Source organism: Dipodomys merriami, unplaced genomic scaffold (assembly GCF_024711535.1).
Source record: "Dipodomys merriami isolate MVZ:Mamm:240054 unplaced genomic scaffold, mDipMer1.0.p SCAF_6, whole genome shotgun sequence".
Lineage (NCBI taxonomy): Eukaryota > Metazoa > Chordata > Mammalia > Rodentia > Heteromyidae > Dipodomys > Dipodomys merriami.
This window is the reverse complement of record NW_027206179.1, coordinates 3,817,388-3,844,285: the sequence shown is the minus strand read 5'-3', so window position 1 is coordinate 3,844,285 and position 26,898 is coordinate 3,817,388. Positions and strand designations below refer to the sequence as shown.

The following is a 26,898-nucleotide window of genomic DNA, read 5'->3' as shown; positions in this document are numbered from 1 at the left end:
CATAGTGGATAGTCTGAGACAAAGACAATAGGGAAGAGATTCACTTACGTTAGCTATGGGAAAAATCAAACATGTCTTGGATATCTTATTCCTGATCTGACCAGCAGCCCCCCATTCTCAGAGCTTTGCTGACATGAAATAACCCCAGAAGCAGAAACTGCATGTCTGTCCTAAGAAATGTTGCTCTGAAGGAGGTCCAAACATTAGTCATATTTTTAAAAGTATACGGACAGAATTGATTGAAGATTCCCTGGCCTTTAATCTATGGATGGGGACATTGTGCTTTAGTGTATTAGTAGGACTCTTGGTCACTCAAATGACCCTGAACCAGGACAGTTCAGGCTGGAGGAGTCACAATGATGGTGGCATGGTCTGGACAGTTCTGGGAAATGGGAGTGGAATGGAAGACAGACAGAGACCTCTCTACTCCTTGGAAGGAAGAAAATATTCATCAGGAAAATCGGAAATAAAGTCGAGCTGTTGTGGTGAGGACAATGTAGAAGATCAAGAGAACATTAGTGGATGCATCCAAATTTCCCCCAAACAGTCTGATAACCAAACAGAAAATGCAAATTTTAAGAAAACCCAAGAAATCACTTACTGATCGCTCTGTTGCTGCAGAGCAGGATCATTCATGTTGCGAACAAGTTCCCAAGAATAAAAGGGGAAAATCCCGGCAATGACCACATCTCCCCTGCAGTGTGCCACAGATTTCTCTGTGCAAATGTGTCGGCCATCTTCAGAATTACTGAACATGAGCAGTTGCTGGAGGAGAAGCAGTGTCAGAGTCACAGGGAGCATTGCTGTTGCTTTGGCCTGGAGCTGTGATTCTGGATGCAGACTGAGCCAGCAGCATCAGATGGGTGTCTAAATGGATCTTCAGTTTCTGTGGCTTATTGTTATCTGGATGGCCACTGGGATGCACCGCAAGCCTCCTCCCCTGTCCTAGAGGAATACAGAGACCTTTCTTCCCTCCAGCTATACATCTGGGGTCCGACTTCAAGATCAAAACAAAAGTTGGAAAACATGTGTAGCATCTTCTCCACACCCTCAGGAGTGTGATTTCATCCAAGACTAGATAATGAAGCTCCAGAGATGGATTCCTTTCTTGTTGAGTTGTTCACAAAATTGTGTGTAAGCAATAAGTTGAAAAGAAAATAAATGTACAACATAAAGTCCCATAGGAAAGCCACTAGGGATGATGGAAATGGATGACACCCGAAGATGCCAGGTGGAGGTCAAAAGGTCATAGATTACCATGCCCAGCAAAGGCCCAATAAGAGTTATTGGAAAACAAAGATGAAGATGGGTAGACTCACAAACCCAGGGCCAAGGGAGCCACAGAAGTTTGGTGAAATGACCCATTCAAGTTTCCATACCAACTCCACATGCAGAAGCATCCAAAAGAGGTCAATGAATTTACTGCTGCAGGAGTTACCAATAGTCAGTTAATTCAACCAATACAGTTCAATACTTCAAGGTCATGGCACACATCCAATTGGACTTTGTGCTCTAAAACTTGAACTTCTTCAATGCTTGCATGTCTTTGCCCAGCAGAATGCATCTATAAATACACTGTGGCTATCCACTGCTATACAGAGATTTTCTATAATCTATGACTTTCTGGGAACCTAGCAGGCCTATCCACTAAAGATCCTGGAAGTTGTGGGTGTATGGATGGGTCTTGTTCTGCTGTGCGTCTCTTTCATGTCTCCAGTACTGGGGAATTATTCCCACTTGGACAGGCATGTGGTCCCTGCTCTGTCCATGTCTCCATACCTGTCTCCTCTATTTGTTCCTCATAATCGAAGTGAAACCAAGGACACAGTGGAGGTTTCTGCTCTCCACATACTTCACCATGGTGGCTGGTTCTGTGATCTGGCTCCATATATTTATCAGGAAGGGCTTGACAAAGTAAGTTGGAAAAGTGAGGAGGTAAATGCTACTCGGTGTTGGTAGCCAGCAAGACCTAACAAGAGTGTTAGTGCTGGGGCCAAGCCAGATTTGGGTTCTGAGTAGAAATCTTTGTTGTTTCTATACTGAGGCTTATAGATATGAGCCTCCCATGCCTAGCTCAGAAGACAAAGTTTTATCCTGTTTTCCTCATCTGTTACTCTATTTCTGTTAAATCTGCCCAGGAGAACAGGCCCTCCTCACTTCCTCTTTGCCTGCCTGAAACCAGTAGTCACCTGTCAATCACCTGACTGTGAGCCATCAAAGGACCCCACACTCTGAGGTCACTTCCTCATCCGCTGAGATCATTTCCTGAACCACCCTGGTCACAACTCCTCTCACAGTGTGAGGTTCCCAGGCTCTGAGGTCACTTGTGCATCTGCTGTTGTCCATGCTCAGCATGGCCCCTTCTCTCTTTTTCTCTTTTCCTCTTTTTCTTTTTCCTCTGTCTTCTCCATGAGCTTCCATTTCCTATGTGTGGGCAGTTTGCTTTTACTGCCTGAACCATGTGTCAGGTTTCCTTTCTGTTGAACCTTACAATTTCTACTTCATTGTCATTGATATCTACTCTATTCCTCTAAGCCTTTTTCCTACATTTCCAAACTCAGAGAAATATAGGGTATCTGTGTTGGGTGATAATACATCTATCTATCCGTCTCTCTGTCTGTCTGTCTGTCTGTATTGTAAAGGTGATGCACAGAGTAGTTACCATTATGTAAGTCAGGTAATGAGAACATTTCTGGTTTATAATACCCAAATTTTCCCTCCCTTCCCCATCCACAGGTTGTACACTTCATTTCCAGTATATACCAATGCTGCATTTGTCAGGGTGTTTTACTGAACACGATGATCTCCACTTCTTCCTGTATTCCTGACCCAAATATCTAATTGCATTCTCAAGACTCCATTGTGTCTGTGTGTCTCAATTTACTTTTTTCATTCATGTGTTGATTGGAACTGATCTGGTTCTTCAACTCAGCTTCTAAGTAGTGTCATGATAAATATGTGTCATATGTCAACATAGACATAACAAACACCCAAACTAGTGTTTGTATGTGTAATGTGCATGTAATATTATATCTTTTGTAATACCATGCTACCAATAGTGTTATAACATTTCTTTGGCCACATCCCCACAAGTGTCTATGATTATTAATTTTCTTGACCATCAACCAAATTATTTAATACCAATTATTTTATAATAAGCTCTATTTTATGAAACTCATCCTACTCATACCATCTGGTAATATTTGAAGGAAAACAACTTTTAGGTAGAAACAGTCATACATCGGCCTTTTAGGGTGTAAAAAATTGAGCAATATCCAGAAGCTGGTGGCTCATGCCTGTAATCCTAACTATTCAGGAGGCTCAGATCTGAGGATTGAGGTTCAAAGCCAGCCTGGAAAAGAAACTACAGAGAATCTTATTTCTAATAAACCATTCAGAAAACTGGAAGTGGTGCTGTGGCTCAAGTGGTAGAGTACTTGCCTTGAGCTGTAGAGCTGTGGGACAGCACTTAGGCTCAGAGTTCAAGCCCAGGACTGACACACAAAAACGTATTGAGCAATTTAATTACATTTTACATTGAATCAAATATCTAATCAATGCCAGAAATATTTAAACATAGGTGCGATTTTTTTCTTTGTCCCTTAAAGGAAACCACAGTGGGAAAAATATGTACATAGAGCAATTTGCACATTATCTATCTGAACCATATCTATAATAAAATAGAAAATCGGAACACACACTCCACGATTGTTTTACCAAAGGAATCCTGGGAAACAAAAAGAAGGCAAATATGAGTGGATGGGTTAGTATTGGCAAGAAGTGGCAAAATAGGCGAAGAAAAATAAGACAACTGAAAAACTCAAGCCAATATTGTTACCTTTGGATGGTCTCAAAGCCAGTTAGAGAATTTCTACCTCCTATCCCTTTGACTGGTGGAAGCTACCAGTACATTGCCAGATCCTCCTGGGAACGTACAAAGAGACATCCGGATTGCAGTACCCAGTCTGGTTGGTCCAAGAGCCTATTCACCAACCTGTTAGAGTAGGAGTGACGCTTATGCCTCTGGGAACTTCCAGATCCACCCCTACCAGACCAACCAACCTAGGGCTCAGACCTCACTCCAAGCACCAGGCCGTCCCCAGACATGACAACCAGTGTGTCCAAGCTTCCCAGCTCCTGTGCATGGTTTGGCCACTCTCCAGGAAGATAGGGCTCAGGGTCCTGCTCTGGAAGGGGAAGGATACTCCCAGCATCCCTGGGACATGGGACAGTGAACATCATCAGGAAGTAAACCTGGGCCTTTACCATGGGGGACTGCACATGGCTCTGGAATACCACAGGGCCTTGCCCTTGTCTGGGCACGGGTTCAGCAGCACTAACACGGGTCAGATCCTGAGCAGCAAGCCAATGGGGCACGGGCACGATCCATAGTCTATTCTTGCTATTCCAGGCCCTCTCCAGGTTGGGGTGTCTTACCTGCCATACCTGGGCTTCTCTTTTCTTTTCTTCTCCTGCTCATCCAGATTGGGTTGGTTTCATTTAATGATTGTGTGGCTTTAATATATTGGGTGTTTCTCTCTGTCTCTCTCTCTCTCTCTGTCTCTCTGTCTCTGTCTCTCTGTCTCTCTCTGTCTCTGTCTCTCTGTCTCTCTGTTTCTCTTTCTCTGTTTGTCTCTGTCTCTGTCTCTGTCCCTGTCTCTGTCTCTGTCTGTCTCTCTGTCTCTCTCTCTGTCTCTCTCTGTCTCTCTGTCTCTCTGTCTCTCTGTCTCTCTCTCTTTCTCTCTCTCCCCCCCTTTTTCCCCCTGGTATCTGCTGAGCATTTGACATCATTGGTACTGCCCACAGTTGCATCCACAGACCATCAAGAGAAAAGACATTATTTGCTGTGTGTGTGTGGGGGGGGTGTTTTATTTACATACAAGACTGACTGATGTCATTGTTGGGCGGTGGGAAGAAAAGGGAATTAAAAAATCAATTTATGTTTTCAATATGGAAAATAACCTGAGGGTGCACGAATGTGTGTGTGTGTGTGTGTGTGTGTGTGTGTGTGTGTGTGTGTGTGTGTGTGTGTTTGTGTGTGTACCAATCCTGGAAGACAGGGCCCCAACTCTCCCTTTTGGCTTTCTTATTAACAAGTGGCATTTTAACATTTGAGAAATACCTCCAGTCCCATATTTTTCACTTGTAAGTTAGAGTCTCATATACTTTTCTGTCCAGGCTAGTTTTGAACTGTGATCCTCAAATCCCAGTCTTCTAAGGGAGCCACTGCTGTCTGACTTGAAAAAGAAATATTACTTGTATAATATTGAAATACATAATTAATTTAATAATAGATTTACACAAGAATGTGAAACTTTAGTACACATTACTCAAGGTTTTAGTATTTCAAAACAGTAACACTTTCTTCTTTGTTGTGATTAAGTTATTAAATAAATTTCACAGTATTGTGGTATAGTGATACTTAGCTAAAGTCACTAACACATTTTAACCTTTACGACACATCTTGTAATTGTTGATCTACAAAGCTTATGAACTATACAGACTGTAAAATAAACCTGTTTCTTCCAAATCGGGTGATATGTACATTTGCTCACTATCAGCTGTTTCCTCTTTCTCTCTCATTCCTTCCCTCCCATCATCACCCTTGAGTTGCTTAGTTCACTTTCATCAATGACCAGAGCCACTGATGGGCTCCTCTGCTGTATTTTTTCACCCATTTTCCTACAGTTCTTTGCCCTCCTCCTAGCTTCCCTCAGATGTGCACACTTATACACCATATATAGGGTCCATAATATAGAGTCATCTAGAAACTGTATCTCACATTAATAAGAGGTACTTTGTTTCTTTGGTCTCGTTTAATTTATAAAACAGTAACACTTTTATGATGGGCAATACATGTCCAATACATGTAGAGATTGAACATCACTGGATTTTAAAGAAATAAGCAGAAAATAAAGCAGTGGAAGAAAAGACACACTATTATTTGCCATAGCAGCTTAAGGACCACTACCACAAATATTGTGGGTTGTTCTTGTATCTTCTCTTCTTCTTCCATTTATGTTTTTAGGTCCTTAGAGATTTGGTCCAATTAAATGCAAAAATTGACTAATTGTGAGCTCTAGCCATTGATTTTCCCAAGGTCAGATGGAAGTCAATGATGAGCCCATCCTTTCCCTCTTCACTTGAGTGTGTCCAGGACAAGTGTGGGTTCCATGCTTGTATCCTCTGAGACAGAGGCTGGCACTGGCCAGCTCCTGGTCTGTCAGTCCTGAGGATGGACACCGAGCTTTCCTTGAGCAACAGGCTTGAAAAGATCTTTAGTTCTTTACCCCTTGTTTATGTCTAAAGGCAGACGCAGCTCTACCCAATAAGTACAGATGTATTTGATGCAAGAATAGTCTTGGAAATATCCCGTCTTATTCATAAATACCAACATAATTGTTTTGGATAGCCAGATGGTAGAACAGCTCAATAAAAATTATTTCACTATTTGTGTGAATGCCACAATTCAGCAAGTTTTATATGTTCTTAGTTGTGTTTGGTTACCAGAATGGGTAACCAATTTTTTTTTCTTTTTTTTTTTCTGTATTGGCTCTGTTTCCTGTTAAGGTCTTCCCCAAACTACAATACATGTATTATTCTTTCTGAGTACTGCAGAGGGACTATCACAATCATATTGAAGGTCTGGACTTCAGTTATGAAAACAGCATCAATGGCCAGGTGCTGGTGCCTCATGCCTGTGACGCTAGCTACTCAGGAGGCTGAGATCAGAGTATTGCAGTTGAAAGCCAGCCTGATCAGGAAAGATGATGAAACTTTTACCTCCAATTAACCAGCAGAAAACCAGAAGTGGTGCTGTGGCTGAGGTGGTAGCGTGATTGCCTTGAGCTGAAGAGGTTAGAAGTTCAGGCCAAGAGTTCAGGTCCCAAGAGAGTAAAACAAAAAACACAGCATAAATGATGTTATCCAGAATTCCTATTTTTGCCCAGCTATGACCTCTGGGTTCTGTGTTGCTCTTTTTATTACATATGCTTCATCTTTCTGTACTTCACAGGGAATTTACATCATTGCCACCTAAAGAAATGAAAGTGAGCTTGTGTTCTTGTGGCTTTTTTTGGTACTGGTTCTGATAGTTGAAGTCATTGTAAGGGTGTTGTTTGTGAGCATTGTTTTTTAGAAACCTAGTGCTCTATCACTTGAACCACAGATATACTTCTGGATTTGTTGGTTCATTGGAGATAAAAGACTCATGAATTTACTTGCTCCAGGCTGGCTTGGAACCCAGGATCTCACATTTCAGCTCCCTGAATACTTAAGTTTACAGGCCTGAGGCTGGGGCTCAGATAAGGGTGAGCAACATTAGTGTATCTTGTAAGTGTTTAGACATAAACGGTTAAAACTGTGTTCGCATTGGGCTTGCTGCTTATGGGCAAAAGATGTGATATCACAATAATTCTGTTAAGTGTCCCCTTGGACAAGGTAAACATCCATTTTTTTCACTGAAAGCCTAGGAACAGGTCCCCTGTACCTTAATCTCTTTCCTTAGAAATTACTAAATGCCCATACAGAAGATTGAATCTCGGGGGTTGAAGACAGCCTAGATATTATAGAGAAAGAACATACAACCATCCAAGACAAGTCCGAAAAATATGATAGATCTATTCAAAACTTGGAAGACACCATCAGAAGGCCTAATCTGAGGATAATGGGTGTACAGGAGCACCTAGAAACAGAAGTTAATGGTCTAAGAAATTTCTTTAAGAGGATCCTAGTAGAGAACTTCCCAAACATGCAAAAAGATAGGACTATTCAGATACAAACAGCTTTTAGAACTCCAAATAGACCAGACCAGAATAGGACATAACACCAACACATTATAATACATACAGGATCAATTCAGAACAAGGAAAAGATCCTTAAAGCTGTCAAGGAGAAAAGATCAATCACCTATAAAGGGAAACCGATTAGAATCACCTGAGATTTCTCAGCAGAGACAATTAAAGCAAGAAGAGCCTGGAATGATGTAAGACATGCCCGAAAGACAAACAACTATCAACCAAGAATACTGTACCAAACTAAGCTCTCCATAACTGAAGGCCAAATAAAAACCTTCCATAGCAAAGAAAAATTGAAACAATATATCTCCACCAAACCAGCCTACAAAACATTCTTAAAGATGTCCTACACATGGAAAACCAACAAAACCACAATAAAGGCCAAGAAACCACACCCAAACTGAGAATCCAAGAACCATAGGAAGAACACAGTTTTCACAGCCTCCAAGAAGTTGGATTAAATGGCAGGAACTCCCAAATACCTCTCAGTCCTATCACTCAATATCAATGGGCTTAACTCTCCAATTAAGCGACATAGATTGTCTAGTTGGATTAAAAAACAAGATCCTTCTATGTGCTGCCTTCAGGAGTCACATCTTGCACATAAAAACAAACACATTTTGAAAGGTAAAGGCTGGAACAAAATCTACCAAGCAAACAGCCCCCATAAACAGGAGGGAGTTGCAATCCTAATATCAGAGAAAATAGACTTCAAATTAAAATTGTGAGAAGAGATAAAGAAGGTTACTACATAATAATTAAGGGATTTCTCCTTCAGGAGGATATTACAATTCTAAATATCTATTCACCAAACAATGGAGCACGCAAATTTATCCAAGAAACACTACTTTCCCTCAAATCCCACATAGATCCTAACACATTAATTCTTGGGGATTTTAACACACCACTCTCCCCACTAGATAGATCAACTCGGCAAAAACTCAACAGAGCAACCGCAGATCTAAACAGCTGCATAGATCAACTAGATTTAACAGACATCTACCAAATATTTCACCCAGCAGCATCAGACTACACGTTTTTCTCAGCAGCAAATGGAACATTTTCTAAAATAGACCACATTTTAAGCCACAAAGCAAACTTGTCCAAATTCAGAAACATTGAAGTTACACCTTGCATTCTCTCTGACCACAAGAGAATAAAATTAGAACTCAACACCAAAAGCCATCAAAGAAAGACCGGTAACACATGGAGGCTGAACAACACATTGCTGAATCACCAGTGGGTCATGGAAGAGATTAGAAAGGAAATTCAAATGCTCATGTTATTCAACAAAAATGAGCACACAAATTACCAGCTCCTCTGGGACACAGCAAAGGAAGTGCTCAGGGGCAAGTTTATAGCTCTGAGTTCCTACATCAACAAATTGGAGAGATATGAAACCAACAATTTAATGAGACATCTGAACCTCCTTGAAAAAGAGAAGCAAGAAAAACCCTAATCCAGTAGATGGAAAGAAATAATTAAAATTAAATCAGAATTAGATGAATTAGAATCCAAAAAAACTATAGAAAGAATCAACAAAACAAAGAATTGGTTCTTCGAAAAAATTAACAAAATTGACAGACCCTTATCAAATCTTATCAGAAAAAGAAGAGAACACATCCAAATAAATAAACTCAGAGGAGAATGGAAACCGCAGAAACAACAAAGATTCAGAACATTATAAGGGAATACTTCTCAAAACTTTATGCTACTAAGTGTGAGAACTTGGCAGAAATGGACTTTTTCCTAGCAAATATTGACATGCCAAAACTAAACCAAGATGAGTTAAACCATCTTAACTGGCCCATATCAAGCCTTGAAATATAAAGAACAATGAGAGACCTCCCATCTAAGAAAAAGTCCAGGACCTCTTGGTTTTACAGCTAAATTCTACAAGGCTTTCAAAGCAGAGCTCAGACCAATACTCCTCAAACTCGTCAATGAAATTGAAAGAGAAAGTTCACTACCGAACACATTCTATGAAGCCATCATAACCCTCATCCCAAAACTAGGCAGAGAACTATAGACCCATTTCTTTCATGAACATTGATGCAAAACTTCTCAACAAAATTTTGGCCAATCGACTTCAACAATCCATCCAAAAAATCATACACCATGATCAAACAGGATTCATTTCAGGGATGCAATCCTGGTTCTATATATGCAAATCAATTAATGTAATTCAGCACATCAACAGGAGCAAGGATAAGAACCACAGGGTTGTCTAAATATACGCAGAAAAAGCATTTGACAAGATCCACCACCCACTTATTATGAAGGTCTTGGAAAAATTAGGACTCTATGGAACATTCCTCAATACAATAAAGGCTGTATATGACAAAGCTACAGCCAGCATTATACTTAATGTTAAAAACTAAAGCCTTTTCCTCTTAACTCAAGAACAAGACAAGGATGTCCACTCTCTCCACTTCTCTTCAATCTAGTATTAGAATGCCTAGCTACAGCAATAAGACAAGATGCAAACATAAAGGGGATCCAAAGAGGGAAAGAAGAAGACAAACTGTCCCTCTTTGCAGATGACATGATCTGGTATTTAAAGAATCCCACGGACGTCACTCCCAAATTACTCAAGCTGATTCAAAATTTTGGCAATGTAGCAGGGTATAAAATTAACCCTCAAAAATCAATGGCTTTTCTGTATACCAACAATGAGAAAAGTGTGGGTGAAATTAGGAAAGCAACTCCATTCGTAACAGCCCCACAAAAAATAAAATGTCTAGGAATTAACTTAACCAAAGAAGTGAAGGACCTCTATGATGAAAACTTTAAAAACTTGAAAAAGGAAATCAAAACAGAACTTAGAAACTGGTAAAAACTCCCATGCTCCTGGATTGCAAAGATCAACATCGTGAAAATAGCAATACTTCCCAAGGCTGTCAACAAATTCAATGCAATACCTATCAGAATTTCAACCTCATTCTTCAAGGAAATAGAAGAGCCAATCCAAAAATTCATATGGAACAATAAAAGACCCAGAATAGCAAAAACGATCCTCAACAGAAAGAACACTGCTGGAAGAATATCAATACCAAATTTCAAACTCTACTTAAAGCCATAGTAATCAAAACAGCTTCGTACTGGCACAAGAACAGACCTCAGGACCAATGAAATAGAATTGAAAACCCAGAAATGAACCTATAGACCTATAGCCATCTAATCTTCGATAAGGGAGCTATAAAAATAGAATGGAAGAAAGATAGCCTCTTCAGTAAATGGTGCTGGCAAAATTGGTTAACTACTTGTAGACAACTAAAGCTAGATCCTTATATATCACCCTGCACCAGAATCAACTCCAAATGGATCAAAGACCTCAGAGTCAAAGCAGACACTCTGAAAATATTAGAGGATGGAATAGAAGAAACCCTAGGTCTCCTTGGCACAGGCCAAATTTTTCTTAATAGAGACCCGGAAACACAACAAATCCAAGAAAGGTTGGACAAATGGGATTGCATGAAGTTTCAGAGCTTCTGCATGGCAAAGGACATACCTAGCAAGATCAATAGAAAGCCCACGGATTGGGAGAAGTTCTTCACTACCCATACAAGTGACAAGGGTCTCATATCTAAAATATACCTTGAACTCAAAAAATTAAATCCCCCAACAACAAATTCTCAAAGAAACACCTGCCCAATAAATAAGTGGGCTAAAGACTTAAAGAGAAACTTCTCTGAAGAGGAAAGAAGGATGGCCAATAGACACATGAAGAAATGTTCAACCTCCCTAGCCATAAAAGAAATGCAAATAAAAACAACATTAAGATACCACCTCACTCCAGTTAGAATGGCTAAATTCAAGCACTCTAAAAACAACTGATGCTGGAGGGGATGTGGACAGAAGGGAACCTTACTACATTGCTGGTGGCATTGTGAACCTGTTTTACCACTTGGAAAGTAGTATGGAGGTTCTTCAAAAGACTCCACATAGAGCTCCCCTATGACCCAGCAATCCCACTTTTGGGCATTTACCCAAATGCTTACAAATATGACCACACTAAAGCTACCAGCACGACTATGTTTATTACAGCACTATTTACTATAGCTAAGTTATGGAACCAACCCAGATGCCCCTTAGTAGATGAATGGATCAAGAAAATGTAGTATATATACACAATGGAATTCTATGCCTCCATCACAAAGAATGGCATTGCCCCATTTGTTAGGAAATGGAAAGGCTTGGAAAAAATTATATTAAGTGAAGTAAGCCAGGCCCAAAGAAACATAGGTCCCATGGTTTCCCTTATTTGCAATATCTAGTATATGTCTGAGTCAAGCAGGAAAGGTCAGATAAGGTCATGTTAGGGAAATGAACCCTAAGATATGTATTCAAATGTTTTTTTTGTTTCAGACGATTGTTTCTAACTCATTTATAACATTATTTCTTTATTGCTTTGTATGTCCTTCCCCCACAGTATAACCCCTTCTTTCACTGTATTTGATGTCGGTATAGTTTGTGGAGGGGAAGGGTAGAAACAAATCCTTTAAATAGGGATACAGATGGACCCATGGCAACAATGAGATGTACAAGTTGCTATGTTAAAAGCAAACTTTACCACTTTGGTCTGGGGAGGTGGGCAGGGGTAGCGAGGAGGATTGGTTTAGGGACGCAAGGGGAGGATGGGAAGGGATGAGAAAGGGAAACAAAGGAGGAGGCTACAATGCTTGATAAGAAATGTACTCATTGTCTTGCCCCTGTAATTGTAACCCCTCTGTACAGTATTTTCACAATTAAAAAAGAAATTACTAAATGCTTACTTCCTTTACTATTGGAGTATTATGAATGGATAATATAAGCAAAACTACTAATTTATTATTCCCATAAGATGATAAGTTTACTCTTAATAAAGGGCTAAAAGTTATTGGATTTGAAGTTTCCTTGTTCCTGTTTCTCTAGTGGGCAACTGATCAGAGTCCTCATAATGTTTGAGGCAGATATGTGACATGGTAGTCTAACACTCATTCATTTTGTGTAGTTAGGCTGTTTTGGTTCTCATTAAAGCTTTATGGTAGTAAAATCCATCAGTACCCCTATGTTGTATACATACTTGTCTGGAAATGGCAGTCAATACATAAGCAGGTATTTACAAAACAGTGAGCACTCTCTTCCTTAAATCATTGTAACTGGAATGATCTGTTTGGCTTCCAGACGTTTCTGACTTGTGTAGATGCTCTTCTGCCCTCTAACAATGGCCCAGCAGAATTAGAGACAGCATTGTGTGTGTCTCTGTCATGCATGTGTGAGTGATGTCACTCCACTGACCCACAGCTACAGCATTGAATGATGTCAAGACCTCTGGACTCAGAGACATGATCTTGCCTGTCCTTTGGACTCCTTCTGGCTGTCCAATGCAGTGGTGGCCTGACAATATTCCCACTTCAAGTTCCTCAACATTTCTTATTCCTTAAGGGACTCTTTTGAATCATTCTTTTTCCCAGAATCTTAAGAAAATGTTGAGAGATATGGAGTCTGAGCCTATCTTGGCAAGGACAGTGGAGACAGCCAAGGTGAAGAACACTGTGAATGTGGTGTGCTGGAGGATGCAGGTGGCTGTGTGGGGATGGTCAAAGAAGAGCAAGGAGTAGAGGAAGCAGCAGTGAGGGAGATTAGTAGGATGTAGCTGAGGGCCCGGTTATTGGCCTTGACAATAGGGATGTCTTGGTGCTTGATAAACACCCCAAGAAAAGCAGCTGTGAGTGTGGACTAGAAGAGAGCCGTGCAGGCGAGAGCCATGCCCAAAGGGTCTTCATAAGCCAGGAAGCTCTCAGTTTTCAAGAGGCAGTGGTTTCTCTCAGTGTTGGCCAACTTATGATCTGCACACCTCACACCCTGCTCCATGTCTGGTGGTGTGAGAATCATTATTAGTCTGGGTTCAGTATTCCTCTTTCCTTTCATCCCTCTTCATTCAAATAATTCATTTTCCCTGATTCACCAGTTGACCTGTATTGCTTTCAATACCAATAAGTTAACTCTATATATCAAAATAATTTCAGTTCAATTTTCTTTCTCACATTTCTTCTTCTTTCCTTTCTCCCTTTCTCTTTTTTCCTGTTTATCTCGTTCCTTCCTCTTTTGCTTCCTTCGTTGCTTTCTTCTTTCCCTCCCTCCTTCCCTCCCTTCCTCCTTCTTTCCTTCTTTCCTTCCTTGTTTCCTCCCTCCTTTCCATCCTCCTTCCTTCCTTCTTTCCTTCCTTCCTCACTCCTTCCTTCCTTTCTTGCTTCCTTTCTTTCTTTCCTTCTTTCTTTCTTCCCTTCAGTGCTTGAACCATGGCCCAAAGAATTTTTCCACAGTATTCATGCTCAAAACTACCACTCTACCACATGAGCCACAGCTAGAATTTCAGCTTTTTTTGTGCTTAATTGTGGAAAAGAATTTTATTGAATATCCTGCCCTTCAATGCATCAAAGTTCCATCCTCAAATCCCAACTGCCTGAGTAGCTTGGATTACAGTTGTAATATATAACTACCTAGGATTATGTGCTGCATTCTTGGCAGGTCTTACCACTCTGGATCTGTACTACTCATTCAATAAGTAATGGAGTATAGAGAATCACCCAATCACTTCAGTTTTAACCAGAGGCTGTAATCCAAATTCAACCTACTCCTTTCACCAAACACAAACTTCCTGAGCACTTGATCTTTGTCAAGAACAATGCTCCTCCCCAAGATGGAAAAAAAACAAAACAAAACCAAAAACAAAAATAAAAAGAATGATCCTCCATTGATATGAGATGTTTTAGGAAAGATCAGCTGGAAGAGGGAGAAGAGAAATGAAATGGAGATGGTAAACTATTTCTGAAACCGTAATATTTGAGTAAATGTTAGTCAACCTCGTGCCAGTGTAGGAGATGGAGTTATGATGGCAAAGCCTCTTGTATTATTAGTGTATGCTAAATAGAAAATAATGTTCAATTAGAAAAAAACAGCAATGGGTACTCAGAAATGAAAGGCTGTGTTAGATCCACAATTCCGTGATGATTTGTACATCACTTCAAAGATCAAAAACTAGTCCTTGATATTTTCTTTTTTTTTCTGCTTTTAGACTTTCTTTAAATACAAAAAAAGACTGAGGAGAGGGGAACAGAAGTATTCTCAATATAAATCCTGTAAGAGATTAGAAAATATAATCAGATATGTAATGGAAGGGCAGTGTGTTGTTTCTTCTAAGGAGAAGTATGGTTAACGGAAAAGGTGCATGTGCGTCCCTACCATGCTACTGTAGATCACTCCACTGGCTTGGATGGACTGCAGGTTAGGAAGGAGAGATGGGGAAATTCTCTAAAAGTCACAGACACACCTGACACATTAGAAATCTCATTCTATGGGCAAGGAGTGCAGTCAAAGCAACAGGTAGTATTTCCCTCCAGAGAGGCTTTCCTGAATCGAGGACTGCAGCTCTCAGTACAGAAAGACTAAGGAGTCTGAGAACATTTAGATGAAGGTTACTGACCATCTCATACACTCCAGTGATTTAGGGGAAAAGATCATCAAAAGACATAATTTTTATATACATACAGCTAATGAATTAATTGAGCCTTTTACCATTTCATCTAACATGACCTGAAGAAAATGTGGAGCCTTGACACCCAGTCCCTCATGCTATCGGGAAGTCATGGAGATTTTAAGAGGTAGATGTTAATTCTAGGAAATTAGGAAATGGGAGTTAAATCCTGCATCCCATTCTTGAATTCAGGTGATGATGTGCTTTCTCTCTTATTCATCTGTGAACAGAAGAATAAGAGCATGAGAGGAAAATCACTAATGAAAACTTCAAACCCACACTCTAAAGCATGGCTAAATGCTTTGTAGGTGCTGCTGTACCCAGGGCCATTCACATCTCTCTCTTGGCATCCCAGTTGCCATGAGGTGGGTGAACTTCACTGGCAGATGCTCCTTTCATTACATCCTGTCTCACCACAGACTCAAAAGCAGCAGTCTACATAACCAAGTCTGAAATCTGCAGTCAGAAGCAAAGCAAGCCCTTCTGACTTCACATTTGATTTCCTCAGATATTTGGTCACAGTGCTGGAAAGATGATTCACAGGTGTCATTTAGCTTTTATGATGTTCAATATGCAAATATAGAACAACATAATGGTAATGAAAAGTTCTCCTATTCCCTCCATGAATCTGTTAGTAAGAAAATTCCAGAAACAGAAAGAGGTGAAGTATACACTACTAAGTGTTTTTTGTTTTTTGTGTCTTTTTTTATTTTTTATGGTGAACATACTGTACAGAGGGGTTACAATTACATGGGTAAGATAATGAGTACATTTCTTATGAAGCATTGCAGCCTCCTCCTTTGTTTACCCTTCACATCCCTTCCCAGCTTTCCCCAGCCCCCCAACCCAATTCTCTCCCCCCCCCCGCACGAAAGTTGTAAAGTTCATTTTCGACATGACAACTTGTACTTCTCATTGTTCCAACAGGTCCACCTGCATCCTTATTTAAACGACTTGTTTTTCCACTTCCCCTCCACAAATTGTACCAACATCAAATATAGTGAAAAGAGGGGTTATACTGTGGGGGAAGGACATACAAAGCAACAAAGAAATAATTTTATAAATGCGTTAGAAACAAATGCATGAAAGAAAAATAACATTTAAATACATATCTAAGGGTTCATTTTCCTAACATCACATTATCTGACTTTTTCTGCTTGACTCAGACATATAATAGATATTGCAAATAAGGTAAACCATGGGACCTATGTTTCTTTAGGCTTGGCTTACTTCACTTGATATAATTTTTTCCAAGTCTTTCCATTTCCTAGCAAATGGGGCAATGTCATTCTTTCTGATGGAGGCATAGAATTCCATTGTGTATATATACCACATTTTCCTGATCCATTCATCTACTGAGGGGCATCAGGGTTGGTTCCATATCTTAGCTATGGTAAATAATGCTGCAATAAACATAGTTGTGCTGGTAGCTTTAGTGTGGTCTTGTTTGTAAGAATTTGGGTAAATGCCCAAAAGTGGGATTGCTGGGTCACAGGGGAGCTCTATATGAAGTCTTTTCAGGAACCTCCATACTGCTTTCCAAAGTGGTTGAAAATTTACACTCCCACCAACAATGAAGTAAGTTTCCCTTCTGTCCACATCGCCTCCAGCATCAGTTGTTTTTAGAGTTCTTGATTTTTGCCATTATAACTGGGGTGAAGTGGTATCTCAATGTTGTTTTGATTTGCATTCCTTTTATGGCTAGGGAGGTTGAACATTTCTTCATGTGTCTATTGGCCATCCTTCTTTCTTCTTCAGAGAAGTTTCTCTTTAAGTCTTTAGCCCACTTATTTATTGGGCAGGTGTTTCTTTGAGGATTTGTTGTTGGGGGATTTAATTTTTTGAGTTCAAGGTATATTTTAGATATGAGACCCTTGTCCGTTGTATGGCTAGTGAAGATCTTCTCCCAATCCGTGGGCTTTCTATTGATCTTGCTAGGTATGTCCTTTGCCATGCAGAAGCTCTGAAACTTCATGCAATCCCATTTGTCCAACCTTTCTTGGATTTGTTGTGTTTCCGGGTCTCTATTAAGAAAAATTTGGCCTGTGCCAAGGAGAACTAGGGTTTCACCTATTCCATCCTCTAATATTTTCAGAGTGTCTGCTTTGACTCTGAGGTCTTTGATCAATTTGGAGTTGATTCTGGTGCAGGGTGATATATATGGATCTTTCTTCCATTCTATTTTTATAGCTCCCTTATCGAAGATTAGATGGCTATAGGTCTATAGGTTCATTTCTGGGTTTTCAATTCTATTCCATTGGTTCTGAGGTTCTTGTGCCAGTACAAAGCTGTTTTGATTACTATGGCTTTAAATACAGTTTGAAAATTAATTATTGGTATTCCTCCAGCAGTGTTCTTTCTGTTGAGGATCGTTTTTGCTATTCTGGGTCTTTTATTGTTCCATATGAATTTTTGGATTGGCTCTTCTATTTCCTTGAAGAATGAGGTTGAAATTCTGATAGGTATTGCATTGAATTTGTTGACAGCCTTGGGAAGTATTGCTATTTTCACGATGTTGATCTTTGCAATCCAGGAGCACGGGAGTTTTTGCCAGTTCTGTTTTGATTTCCTTTTTCAAGTTTTTAAAGTTTTCATCATAGAGGTCCTTCACTTCTTTGGTTAAGTTAATTCCTAGACATTTTATTTTTTGTGGGGCTGTTACGAATGGAGTTGCTTTCCTAATTTCACCCACACTTTTCTCATTGTTGGTATACAGAAAAGCCATTGATTTTTGAGGGTTAATTTTATACCCTGCTACATTGCCAAAATTTTGAATCAGCTTGAGTAATTTGGGAGTGACGTCCGTGGGATTCTTTAAATACCAGATCATGTCATCTGCAAAGAGGGACAGTTTGTCTTCTTCTTTCCCTCTTTGGATCCCCTTTATGTTTGCATCTTGTCTTATTGCTGTAGCTAGGCATTCTAATACTAGATTGAAGAGAAGTGGAGAGAGTGGACATCCTTGTCTTGTTCTTGAGTTAAGAGGAAAAGGCTTTAGCTTTTCACCATTAAGTATAATGCTGGCTGTAGGTTTGTCATATACAGCCTTTATTGTATTGAAGAATGTTCCATGGATTCCTAATTTTTCCAAAACCTTAATCATAACTGGGTTGGATCTTGTCGAATGCTTTTTCTGCATCTATTGAAATAACCCTGTGGTTCTTATCCTTGCTCCTGTTGATGTGCTGAATTGCATTAATTGATTTGCATATATAGAACCAGGATTGCATCCCTGAAATGAATCCTGTTTGATCATGGTGTATGATTTTTTGGATGGATTGTTGAAGTCGATTGGCCAAAATTTTGTTGAGAAGTTTTGCATCAATGTTCATCAAGGAAATGGGTCTATAGTTCTGTTTCTTTGATGAGTCCCTGCCTAGTTTTGGGATTAGAGTTATGATGGCTTCATAGAATGTGTTCGGTAGTGAACTTTCTCTTTCAATTTCATTGAAGAGTTGGAGGAGTATTGGTGTGAGCTCTGCTTTGAAGGCCTTGTAGAATTCTGCTGTAAACCATGTGGTCTTGGACTTTTTCTTAGATGGGAGGTCTCCTATTGCTATTTCTATTTCAATGCTTGATATGGACTTGTTAAGAGGGTGTAACTCATCTTGGTTTAGTTTTGGCATGTCAATATTTGCTAGGAAAAGGTCCATATCTGCCAAATTCTCAAACTTAGTAGCATATAGTTTTGTGAAGTATTCCCTTATAATGTTCTGAATCTTGGTTGTGTCTGTGGTGATGTGTCCATTCTCATCTCTGAGTTTATTTATATGGGTGTGTTCTCTTCTTTATTTGATAAGATTTGCTAAGGGTCTGTCAATTTTGTTAATATTTTTGAAGAACCAACTCTTTGTTTTGCTGATTCTTTCTATAGTTTTTTTGAATTCTAATTTATTTAATTTTAATTTAATTTTAATCATTTCTTTCCATCTACTGGTTTGGGGTTTTTCTTGCTTCTCTTTTTCAAGGAGGTTCAGATGTCTCATTAAATTGTTGGTTTCATATCTCTCCAATTTGTTGATGTAGGAACTCAGAGCTATAAACTTGCCCCTGAGCACTTCCTTTGCTGTGTCCCAGAGGAGCTGGTAATTTGTGTGCTCATTTTTGTTGAATAGCATGAGCATTTGAATTTCCTTTCTAATCTCTTCCATGATCCACTGGTGATTCAGCAATGAGTTGTTCAGCCTCCATGTGTTACCGGTCTTTCTTTGATGGCTTTTGGTGTTGAGTTCTAATTTTATTCCCTTGTGGTCAGAGAGAATGCAAGGTGTAACTTCAATGTTTCTGAATTTGGACAAGTTTGCTTTGTGGCTTAAAATGTGGTCTATTTTAGAAAATGTTCCATTTGCTGCTGAGAAAAACGTGTAGTCTGATGCTGCTGGGTGGAATATTTGGTAGATGTCTGTTAAATCTAGTTGATCTATGCAGCTGTTTAGATCTGCGGTTGTTCTGTTGAGTTTTTGCCGAGTTGATCTATCTAGTGGGGAGAGTGGTGTGTTAAAATCCCCAAGAATTAATGTGTTAGGATCTATGTGGGATTTGAGGGAAAGTAGTGTTTCTTGGATAAATTTGCGTGCTCCATTGTTTGGTGAATAGATATTTAGAATTGTAATATCCTCCTGAAGGAGAAATCCCTTAATTAGTATGTAGTGACCTTCTTTATCTCTTCTCACAATTTTAATTTGAAGTCTGTTTTCTCTGATATTAGGATTGCAACTCCCGCCTGTTTATGGGAGCTGTTTGCTTGGTAGATTTTGTTCCAGCCTTTACCTTTCAAAATGTGTTTGTTTTTATGTGCAAGATGTGACTCCTGAAGGCAGCACATAGAAGGATCTTGTTTTTTAATCCAACTAGACAATCTATGTCGCTTAATTGGAGAGTTAAGCCCATTAATATGGAGTGATAGGACTGAGAGGTATTTGGGAGTTCCTGCCATTTAATCCAACTTCTTGGAGGCTGTGAAAATTGTGTTCTTCCTATGGTTCTTGGATTCTCAGTTTGGGTGTGGTTTCTTGGCCTTTATTGTGGTTTTGTTGGTTTTCCATGTGTAGGACATCTTTAAGAATGTTTTGTAGGCTGGTTTGGTGGAGATATATTGTTTCAATTTTTCTTTGCTATGGAAGGTTTTTATTTGGCCTTCAGTTATGGAGAGCTTAGTTTGGTACAGTATTCTTGGTTGATAGTTGTTTGTCTTTCGGGCATGTCTTACATCATTCCAGGCTCTTCTTGCTTTAATTGTCTCTGCTGAGAAATCTGAGGTAATTCTAATTGGTTTCCCTTTATAGGTGATTGATCTTTTCTCCTTGACAGCTTTAAGGATCTTTTCCTTGTTCTGAATTGATCCTGTATGTATTATAATGTGATGGTGTTATGTTCTATTCTGGTCTCGTCTATTTGGAGTTCTAAAAGCTGTTTGTATCTGAATAGGCCTATCTTTTTGCATGTTTGGGAAGTTCTCTACTAGGATCCTGTTGAAGAAATTTCCTAGACCATTAACTTCTGTTTCTAGGTGCTACTCTACACCCATTATCCTTAGATTAGGCCTTCTGATGGTGTCTTCCAAGTTTTGGATAGATCTCTCATATTTCTTGGACTTGTCTTGGATGGTTGTATGTTCTTTCTCTATAATATCTAAGCTGTCTTCAATCCCCAAAATTTGATCTTCTGCGTGGTCTAACCTGCTGTCAAGACTTTTTCGTTTGTTTTTCATTTGTTTTCCTTCTAATTGGTCAGCTTTGATGTCTTTAAATTCTTTGTTGAAGCTTTGTTTTAGATCTTGTATGAACTTCTTTACTTCCTTAATTTGGTGTCCAGTGTTTATTCTCAAATCACTTAGTTGTTTGGTTATGGTTTCCTTGGACTCCCATTCCTTCTGTTGGGTTCCATTCAGCATTCCCTTTGTGGTCTCCCTGACTCCCTTCATCTCTTTGTTAATGGATTCCATGAATGCCTGTAATGATCTTTGTGTATTCTCATCCTGCTCTCTCAATTCCTGTGTTACTCTTTGCTTAGCTTCCTCATGTTCATGCCATTCCTGTCATTCTCTTTGAGTGTTCTCAGCCTGTTCATGCCATTCCTGCCTTTGTCTTTGAGTATTCTCAAGCTGCTTACACAAATCCTGTATTTGTTTTTGAGTAGCTTTCTCACGCTCATGATATTCCTGTATAAACCTTTGGATTGCCTCCTCTCTCTCCCTATCATGCTCATACAGTCTTTTGTATATTTTCAATCTTTTTATTTATCATGTTTGCCAGCAGAGCTATTTGTGAACTCTTCTCTGGATTATTCATTATCTGTTCTGTCCCCTGATTATCATGACTGGGAGTTGAGATACCTGGACTTGCCATTTTTCTTGTGTTTTTCAGGCTTACGCTGATAATTTGGGATGAAAATAACACCAGTTTTGTGCTAGAACTCTAACTGAAGGCAAGCATCAACCAAAGTCTACATTTGCACTGTCAATAGTCTGAAGATACAATCTAGTTCAACAGATACATCTATTAAACATTAAACAACTATGTATTAATGGGCTATGACCCACAAAGTAGAATTTTGGTAAACGTGGAATTATTAGGTTTAGGGAGAGATGTGGGTAAAAAATAGGAATAGAGTGATGTGGGAAGGCACAGAGAGAGTTAACTAAGTCCTAATCTCAAAGCAAGATAGGTTGGATAGGATGAAAGTAGAGAGAGAGCAAAAAAGAAGAAAGAGAAAGGGGAAAAATATGACCAGAAAAAATAGAAAAGTAATAATTAAACATATTATGCAGAATCGAAAATAAAATATTTAGAGAAGAACTTGGATATAGTGAGAGAAGGAGAGGGATATAGAGGAGATGTGAAAAACTTAAAAATAAAAATACTTAATATATTATATAGGTATAAAGAGGTAGTACTGCTATTATGGAATTTAAGTGTAAGAGGTTTTGAGTTGAGTAATAAATTTGTGGTTTAAGTGTGTACACGATGGGGGATAAGGCCTAATAATCGACTACAGGTTTATCTGAGGATGTGCAGAACAAGTCACATAAAGAAGAATGAAAGAGAAGAAAAGGTGAACAGGATAAGATAGGAAAAAAGATCAGAAGTTCAGTAGAGATAAACAAAAAACAAAAAAAAATTTAGAAAAAGGAAAAAGAAAAAAAGAAAGAAAAATGCACACACACATATACCCCTAAAACAAAAATTATAAGAGGAAAACAAAGTTACTAGAAAACAATTTTTTTTTTTTTTTTGTCGGTCGTGGGGCTTGAACTCTGGGCCTGGGCGCTGTCCCTCAGCTCTTCAACTCAAGGCGAGCACTCTACTACTTGAGCTACAGCGCCACTTCCGGTTTTCTGTTGGCTTATTGGAGATTGGATTCTCATGGTCTCTCCTGCCCGGGCTGGCTTTGAACCGCGATCATCAGATCTCAGCCTCCTGAGTAGCTAGGATTACAGGCGTGAGCCACCAGCACCCGGCTTAGAAAACAATTTTTTTCAAAAAACGTAAAAATTAAAAATTTAAAAAAGTTTTAGAAAAAAAATTTTTCATAAAAGGTGCAAAAAAGAAGGAAGATAAAGTTTTTTGATTTTTTTGGGAGAGGTGGGAAAAATCCTGTATCACCTTTGTGTCCGTAAACAGCCTCTTGTTGGAGTCTCTGGTCTGCTTGTGGTGTTTGATTTTCTTGTGGCTTGGTTGGTTTCTTAAGTCAGTTTGTTTGAACAGCCAGAAAAATGCTCTGCTTAACCCAGGATTTTGTGATCCTCTTCCCAGGCTAGTTCAATGGGAGGGAGATCTGCCTTGAGTATCACAAAAGAGGGAGATGGCTTTTTCCTCAAGTTTGGAGATGCTGTGATGAGGCTAGGTTCTGGGTAGAGTTGTGGCCTTGAGCAAACAGTAGCTTTTCCCGGGGGCTAGTTTGTGAGAAACTCACAGAGCCCAGCCTGGAGCCACTCTCAGGGTTTCTGTTTACTGAATTTCAATTGATTGTCAAGGCTGCTAAAGGGAGGGGCAGCCTCTGGCTCTGATTACCCAGTGAAGAAAGCCACTCCTGGGGCTGGCACCAGAGCTGGGTGACTTTCCCTGGGTGGAGTTTAGTCTGGAAGGTCAGGTTAGGTTCTTGTGACCTGCTAAATGACTCTAGTTTTCTTCCAAGGCCTGAGTTGGAGCTAGCAGCTCCGCTGAGCTTTGTCAGTATTCAAGATGGAGATCTTTGGTACTGGGGGGGGGGGATGGGTGGCCTTCCCTCCTCTGCTCCCTGAGAAGGAGTGAGGACATTAGGCTGCTACTCATGCAGAGTCTTCTTCCTGGATCATCTCTGGTCTGCGAACTGCAGGATGAAGATATCCGCTCCTTGTCAGTTCTTGCTGGTGTTGAGTAGAATCTGCTCACCCGCCGTGTCTGGCACCTTCATCCTGGACTCTGTTTTTCAGGTATGGCAGGTTCAGCTACCACTGCCCCTGATGCCCCTGGCTGCTGGCAAGTGCTCAGATCTGTCTCCTTCCCTGGATTTTCCCTCTCTGGCTTCTCTGTCCTGTGATGGCACACTTGGTGTGATTCTCTGGCTTAGGACTGTTCACTGGAACTCTAAAACTGCTTTCTATGAAAGAGCTTGTTTAGCCTCCAGCTTCTCCTCCGCCATCTTCCCAGAAGTATCCCACCACTAAGTGTTTTTGAACAGGCTGGAAAAGAAGATAAGCTTATTGCTAATTTATACATAGAGCATGATATGATTGTTAGAAACGAACAACTATGGGGGAGAAATAAGGATGTGGTAGCATTGTCTATAAGCATTGTACTCATAACCTGATTAGGAAGTTGTATGCTTTTTCTACATCTATTTCATAATAACAATACATATTTTTTAAAAAAGGAAAGACTGAAAAATGTATCAATATCTCCCCTTGATAATTCCTATGGGCCACTCTATCAGATTTTCAAACAAAACCAGTTGTTGAACATGTGGCCTGTATGGAGAAAACTTGCCAACTTTCACCCTTTGTCCCAGACCTTCAGGAAAATTCCAAAAGCTCATAATGTTATACTCTGCCTCTAGTTTCCTTTCCTCATTCAAAATTATTGGTCTCCAACAGGATTGGTAAATTGAATCTTCTTCAAAAAGTGATGCAGCTAAAAGGGACACATTACACATTAAGTGATTCCCAAAGTTATCACTGAACCCCAGAAAAATGGATGCACACAGAATAGCATTAATCTCCACCAAACCAGACCTACAAAAGATATTTGAAGATGTACTACACAGCAAAAACCAACAAGACCACAATAAAGGCTAAGAAACCGCATCCAAACTGAGCATCCAAGAATCATAGGAAGAACCCAGTTGTTTCAGCCTCCAAGAAGGTGGATAACATGGGAGGAACTACCACACATCTCTCAGTCTGAACTCTCAACTCTCAACTCTCTTAATGGACTTAACTCTCCAATTAAGTGATATAGACAGTCTGTTGGATTAAAAAGCAAGATCCTTCTGTCTGCTGCCTACAGGAGTCACATCTTGCCCATAAAAACAAACACATTTTGAAAGTGGAAGACTGGAACAAATCTACCAAGGAAATGGTCCCCATAAACAGGCAGGAGTTGCAATCCTAATATCAGATAAAATAGACTTCAAATTAAAATTAGTGACGAGATAAAGAAGGGAGCTACATACTAATTAAGGGATCTTTCCTTCAGGAGGATATTACATTTCTAAATATCTATTCACCAAACAATAGAGCACACAAATTCATCCAAGAAACACTACTTTCCCTCAAATCTCACATAGATCCAAAGACATTAATTGTTAGGGACTTTAACACACCACTATTCCCACTAGATAGATCAACTCGGCCAAAACAACGTAGAAACCACAGATCTACACAACTGCATAGATCAAATAGTTTTAACAGACATCTACCAAATATTTCACCCAGCAACATCAGGATACATGTTCTCAGAAGCACACAGAACATTTTCCAAAATACACCATGTTTTAGGTCATAAAGCACACTTGTCCAAATTCAGAAACATTAAAGTTATACTTGTGTTCTCTCAAACCACAATGAAATTCAATTGAAACTGAACACCAAAAGCCAACAAAGAAATACCTGTAACACATGGAGGCTGAACAACACACTGTTGAATCACCAGTGGGTCATGAAAGAGACTAGAAAGGAAATTCAAATGTTCATGATATTCAACAAAAATGAAAACACAAATTACCAGCTCCTCTGGGACATAACAAAAGCAGTACTCAGAGGCAGGTTTATAGCTCTAAATTCCTACATCAACAAATTGGAGAGATCTGAAACCCACAATTTAATGAGATATCTTAACGTCCTTGAAAAAGAGCAGCAAGCTAAACCCCAATCCAGTAGATGGAAACAAATAATTAAAATTAAATCAGAATTCAACAGATTAGAATTTTAGAAAATGAAAGCATCCACAAAACAAAGAGTTGGTTGTTTGAAAAAATTAACAAAATTGACAGACCCTTAGAAAATCTTATGAGAAAAAAAGAGAACACACCCAAATAAACAAATGTAGAGTTGAGAATGGAAATATCACTACAGAAACAGCCAAGATTCAGAATATAATAAGGGGATACTTATCAAACATTTACCCTAATAAGTTTGAGAATCAGGAAGCAATGGATGATTTCCTAGCAAATATCGACATGCTGAAACAAAACCAAGATGAGTTAAACTAATGTAACAGATGCATATCAAGCCTTGAAATAGAAAGAGCAATAAGAGACCTCCCATCTAAGAAAAGCCCAGAGAGTCTAAATCTCCCCAAAGAACCTGAAAAACCCATTCTTTAGTTTTTTATTCTTGTTTTTGTTTTGTTTTGTTAGTTTTTATGTCTGATCTTTTGTTGTTTGTATTTATTTCTATGTGTTACATATGTGTATTATGATTTAGGATTTGTTATTCCACATTAGGGCTTCTATTTCATTATTATTTCGTTTCTTCTTCCACTTTCCAATATCCTAATTTGTAAGGTATTTTTCTTCTTTCTTTTCCTCTCACTCTCCCTTTCTCTTTTCTCTCCTTATTATACTAGTACTCCATCAGAGCTACCCTGCCTAGTTCTATACACTAAGTAAGGTCTCCTTCTATGTGTACAAACAATAATTACAGGAGTGTGACTCTCCAATAATATCTGAATAATCTTTCTCTAATCTCAGAAAGTCTCCCAAATACACTTCTTTTTCTTACCTTCATCTCGATCTCTATGCTACTCCCTACATAACCTTTCTTTGAATTCTTTTCCACTTCTTACACTCGGTTACAAGGTCTTTATTCTCCTCCTCCTACATATACCCCTACCCTAAGCTGTTCTTACCCTTCTACTATCATTATACCCAAGTTCTATTCTGAACTTGAATTCATATCTCTCCAATCCCAACCCTTCACTTCTCCATCTGCTCAAGCCCATTTATCCCTAACAGTTTATATCTGACCCAGTTTACAATTGATTCTATATTTGACCACAAAATTGGTTCCTTTTGACTATTTTGACTACAAGGAGCCCATCTAGTTAACTCTAAGGAGAAGACTATATATCAGCCAAACACAGGTTGTCTCAAAAGTTACAACTA

At 39.3% G+C, this 26,898-nt stretch overlaps 1 protein-coding gene and 1 non-coding gene across 2 annotated transcripts in view; both read right to left on the bottom strand.

Annotated features, from left to right (window-relative positions):
- The window catches only part of LOC138813656 (vomeronasal type-2 receptor 116-like), a 37,676-nt gene extending 11,155 nt beyond the window's left edge, over positions 1 to 26,521 (bottom strand). Inside the window, exons 1-2 of the mRNA XM_070002053.1 lie at positions 26,516 to 26,521; positions 602 to 765 (exon numbers count right to left, since the gene is read on the bottom strand). Of these exons, the coding sequence (XP_069858154.1) occupies positions 602 to 765; positions 26,516 to 26,521 (170 nt within the window). The remainder of the gene's footprint in view (positions 1 to 601; positions 766 to 26,515) is intronic.
- On the bottom strand, positions 4,761 to 4,846 carry LOC138814351 (small nucleolar RNA SNORD35). Its single transcript, XR_011367939.1, has one exon. It is a non-coding gene; the product is annotated as a small nucleolar RNA SNORD35 (small nucleolar RNA).
- Positions 26,522 to 26,898: the final 377 nt, after the last annotated feature.